The sequence below is a fragment of the Orbicella faveolata genome, unplaced genomic scaffold (assembly GCF_042242905.1).
Source record: "Orbicella faveolata isolate gen_17 unplaced genomic scaffold, um_ofav_v1 contig_35, whole genome shotgun sequence".
NCBI lineage: Eukaryota > Metazoa > Cnidaria > Anthozoa > Scleractinia > Merulinidae > Orbicella > Orbicella faveolata.
Window position 1 is genome coordinate 13,572,012 of NW_028301564.1, and position 5,381 is coordinate 13,577,392.

Genomic DNA, 5,381 nt, shown 5'->3' on the forward strand with positions numbered 1-5,381 from the left:
GATAGTAACATACACTTATCTTTTTCAAATGTGTTGCTCTAGAAAGATAAGTCACATCATTTGTACACAAGCAAGTGGCAATTTTAGCAGCTTGATTGTATTTTTATTCAAATTTAATTTCAGCCAATCAGATGGCATCATTTGCGCTGGACTGAACAAGTGTATCTCATTTTCCTTCTTGCGCTATACTTTACGAAATACGTATTAGACAAGAATGGCGTCCTATAAACCTCTCTGCTTATTTGCTTTCTTAGCTGTGGTTGCAGCTGCATCGTCAATACTCTTGAAATTACATGATGTATCGCTCTCAGCTTGGGGAACTGTCTTGCCACTATTTGCTACCACGGTGCAAAACTTGCATCGCTTCTCCTGGCTACTGGCATCATGTTTTTTGCCATTCGGTTACCTAATGTTGAAACTTTGGAAGTTATTCTTTACTCCTTTACAATTGCAGCGAAAACTCCACGAGATCGGGTATATGTCGAAAGGAAATCCGTCATTAAAAGACGTCGCTAACGAATATCGAAAGCGACGGAAGTGCGGCGATATTCCACCTGTGTACCCAAATGGATGGTTCCGTGCACTCGATTCGCATAAACTTGCGGTGGGTGATGTTAAGTACATTTCCGTGTTAGGAGAGCATCTTGCGGTGTTTAGAGGAACTGATGGTGCAGCGTATGTTGTCGATGCGTATTGCCCGCATCTAGGAGCTAATTTAGGAATTGGAGGACAGGTTGTTGGGAACTGTCTACAATGCCCATTCCACGGCTGGCTTTACCGAGGAGAGGACGGAAAATGCGTTGAAGTTCCTTACTGTGAAAAAGTTCCCGATTTTGCAAAAACAAAGGCGTGGCCATGCGTGGAGAAGAATTGTAATATCTACATTTGGTATCATGCAGAAGAAATCGAACCAACCTGGATGCCTGATGACATCGAGGAGATCGAGAATGGGACTTGGACATATCGCGGTTATACAGAGCACACTATAAATGCACACATTGAGGTAAACTAGTTTATGTCTTAACATTCAGACCGTATGGCTTTTTATTGACTTGTGTTTGTTAGAATATCAGCCTTTTATAGTAAAGGTTCCTTAACAAACGTAAAAGTCGGTGAAGATGATCTCTTTTATGAAGACCTGTTATGTCACTATCTATAAACTGCCGGACTTGCTCTTTCTAAATTGAGCACCTGGGCCGGGTTGTTCAAAGCCCGATAAAAACTAACCCAGGATAAACCAGAATTTTGATTTCAGTTTTGTAACTTTTCCATGAGGTTTTCTGTTTATATTGTTTGTCCTTCTGTTTTGGGTTAGAATAATGGCGAACTAAGCAAAACATAAACAATGAAAAAGATTTTTATACAATAAAAATGAATAATTCAGTTAACCTTCGTTTTAATCGTTTCACTCTGGTCTAGTGGAAGCCACGCACCGGCAGTACGTTTCGTTTCGGTTTGCAATGATAAGAGCTAGTTGTCGTTCACATACGCGCAACGGTTCTTAAAATTAATGATTTATTATTGTCACTGTTCATATAATCTTAACAAAGGGATAGAGTACGCTCATTAATGTAATTTAGTTTATGGATTCTCGAGCAACAATAGCAAATAATAGAAAATAAGCCAAAACAGCGTTAGTCGCAGCGGTGCGTTAATAATTTAGTAAGGGATAATGACTTGTTTCGTTTGGCATCAAATATTGCTATGGCAACTGTGCTTTTTCTGTGCTTTAGCTATTGTTTTTGAGAACATTTTGGTGAGCGAAAAAACAGTTTTGCATGTAATTACTTAAATTAAACCAAGGAACTGAACTGGTGTGAGGTTCCCCGAGGGAAATCACATTTTCTGTAAAATGCGTGGGTGGTTGTTTAACCGCTATTTTGAAAACAATATAATAATGTTCTCGATTTTAATGAGAGGTTTTATTTTTCCTTTTCTCATTTTATCCTACATTTAATTATAACAACCAATCAAGGAGATTCCAGAGAATGGATCAGATATAAACCACCTTGATCATCTTCATGGCCCGCCGATTGCCTCGGGTACCGACCTAAGATACAGCTTCTCCAGTTGGTGGCAGTTTGCAAAACACAAGTGGTTTGCCAAGTGGAAACCCCTAGAGAATGATGAAAAGCATGTTGGATACCTCAAGTTGACGCATGTCTTGTCAATTTTTGGATACGTAATACCATGTACAGACTTCCATGTAACAGCCAGGCAGGTCTGTATTATATTCTGATTTGTATACCTATTTTCTGATCCATCAGCTGATAAGTAACATCGCTATTCAACTAGCTAGATACAAATCTTTAATAATTTGTGAAACATCACCTCACCCTCCCCTCCCCGCAGCCTTTGTACGCCGAGAATGAACTTTGGATTTACTTTATTGACATTTTTGAAATTCAGACCCGAGTTGCTCGAAAGCTGGATAACGGTATCCACCGGATAGATCAGTATCTAGCAGATGGCGTGTCTTTTTTTTTTAAATACTTACGCACTGGATGTATAGTAGCGATTTATCCGGTGGATAGCGTTTTCCAGCCTTCGAACAAACGGGCCTGCGGTCCACTTGCGAGCCTGCCGAGCAAATCAAGATGCAAACGTAAACGTGAGAATAATATACAACGACATTTGATATATTAAACACATAAATTTCTACTATTTAAATGTTACTGTATCCATAATATACAGTCTATTATTGTTTGTTGCTGCTTGTTTATGAAAAATGTTTCGCCTTTTAGTCATTTAACCGAATGGCAAAATTAATGTATAATTAGAGCAATAAGTTTGTTTTTAACTTTCTTCTTTTATATATACATGCGCCATTTCTCTTTTTTGTTCTTTTATAGACCGGGCCAGGTCTTGTGTTTATGAAATGGAGTTGTATTTTTGGTGACGGAATCTTCCTTCAGTCAGTAACTCCTAGAGAACCTCTTTTACAAACCATGCGCCATTCAATGTATGCAGCCTGGTCTGTCCCTACAATCGTCGCCAAGTTTTTACTCTACGCAGAGGCACTTCAGGTATCTGCCTTAATCGATCAAAATTACGATACTAAATAAGTTTGCATCTATGCATCAGGACATGTTATTTGCTGCACGCTAATTTTGGAAAGCAGCCCTAACCCTAACCCATAACCCCTTAGAAAAGGTCCTATTAGGAAGCTAAAAGAAGGTTAGAACTGAAATTCCAATTGAGTTTTCTCAATGTCCACATTTAGTGGCCAAAATGTCCACATTTTGGCCACTAAATAAGAAGTATAATTACAACTTTATTTCAGCAGGGTTAAAACAGCAAGGAAGTGAGATGCTTCCCGGAAACTAGCTATACATTGTTAATCATAGGTAAATTAAAGTCTGCATACGAGCCAAGTGGTCTATCAGGCCGGAGCTTATCCCGGTTTCAGTAGCATGAAGCGACTAGGATTATTTCTACTCCACCCTAAATGTGATGCTTTTACATCGAGGGGGTATTCCCAGCAATTCATTGGCCGGTACCCATATTCATTATACATTAAACATCTGGGTGCAGAGAGGCATTGTGAGAGTAAAGTGTGTTGCTCAAGAACACAACACAATGTCCCCTACCAGGGCTCGAACCAGGATTGATCGATCCTGAGACGAGAACACTAACCATGAGACAACTGCCCCTCAGTCCGCAAACTTGATATTCATCAGTAATAATGATTATATTTAGCTCTTATTAACCGAGCTTGAGGTCTGTATGGGAGAATCTTGACCGAGGTCGTGAGTACAGACCGAACGCAGTGAGGTCTGTACACACGACCGAGGTCAAGACTCTCCCATATATACAGACCGACTTAGCTCGGTTAATAAGATGTTTATTACATGGCAAAGAAGAAAACTTTAAATCGTTTAATGTAACTGGTCTGCTAACATTTTGCTTGCGAACGGCGATGAGCTTAACTTAAACCTGCCGAAATTTGCTCGTCCTCTTTACTTTTTTTTTGTCATCAGGCTTTTTGGCACTTCCATAAATAATTGAGAAGAAAATTTTAAAAAATGGTGAACATTTTTGTATTTGAGTTTGCTACTTTTTTAACGCAGATTCAAACCGGTCTAGATGCCGGTCTAGATGGGAAAATCTAGACCGCGGTCAATATCGATCTCAGCCAATCAGATTCGTGAATTCGGTAGTTCCCAGTCCTTGTGAGACACAGCCATGTAATGCCCATTAATAACTCATGTCCATTTGTGAACTAGATTAGTTTGTTTCATTTCTAGGTTGAACGTGACGTTATGATTTGGAACCACAAGACTTATGTGTCAAGGCCGTTGCTGGTAAAGGAGGATGAGTTAATTAAAAAGCACCGGAGATGGTACTCACAATTCTTCTCTGAGAATAGTCCCCGTCTATCAATGAAGAAAGAAACCTTAGACTGGTGATTGCGTAACCTTGGCAAATGTACTTTTGTTCTTTTGCTCCTCGACCTAATTCAGCTACAATTGGATGGCACATGTTTTACAAACCAATTAATTCTTAATTCAAATGTTAGTAGTTTGCAAGGTCAACAAATAAAATGTTTACTCAGTTCTTTCGGATGCTTTTATGTGAAGTTAAATATTGCTAACGCAAGAGATAACAAGATCATATACAGTAATTATCAACATTGCGTGTAATTTGTGCTTATAACAATAATTAATTTTTGGAATTTGACAAGGCTAAGTAAGGACTTTCACATTGTAGCTGCAATGAGTACGATCTACAGTGAATCTACCTTGCATATATTACATCAGACGCTGGCTTTGATGAAGGGAATAGTAATGTATAATTTGCAAGGGATAATATGGTCCCTCTTCTCATAGTTAATAGAGGGGACTGGTTATGAAGCTCGGCAAACATCAAAACATGTTTGTTTTGTTTAGAATTTGAAGAGAAGATTTCTCAGGACTGTTAGATCATGTTTTCTTCATACTTTTTAACTTTAAATGATATGGCTGCACTGCAACCTCCAGCAGTAACGACTGACACCGTCACTTACAGGTCAACTTGACAGCGTGAACCACAAGAGAATAAGTATTTTTACACAATCCTGAATCTTGACTCTCAAATCTAGAATTGTCAGCTTAAACAACTTTTCAGAGTAGTTTGTTTTTAACCTACTAAGCCTATCACATACACGAACGGATTACAAATTAGCAATTCTTATTGTAGAGTTTGAAGGCTGAATAGGCCATATTCGTATTCTCGGTATTGGACTGGAACTAGCTTGTAACCGAGGCTAATGCGGGGAGTTTTTTCAAATGCAAATGACGTTAATCTGTTTTTAATGATATTCCCCAGCATGAGCCTCTATTGCAAGCTAGTTCCAGTCCAATACCGAGAAAACGAATATGGTCTATTAAATTACGTCATTG

The 5,381-nt window shown here is 38.8% G+C and overlaps 1 protein-coding gene across 1 annotated transcript; it reads left to right on the top strand.

Moving 5' to 3' along the window:
* The first annotated feature begins 214 nt into the window (after window positions 1–214).
* LOC110051867 (cholesterol 7-desaturase nvd-like) lies at window positions 215–5,178 on the top strand. Its single transcript, XM_089274252.1, has 4 exons — window positions 215–1,003; window positions 1,976–2,221; window positions 2,853–3,026; window positions 4,248–5,178. Exons 1-4 carry the CDS (start codon window positions 215–217, stop codon window positions 4,407–4,409), a joined length of 1,371 nt encoding a protein of 456 aa, XP_089130378.1. The 3' UTR covers window positions 4,410–5,178.
* The last annotated feature ends 203 nt before the right edge of the window (window positions 5,179–5,381 follow it).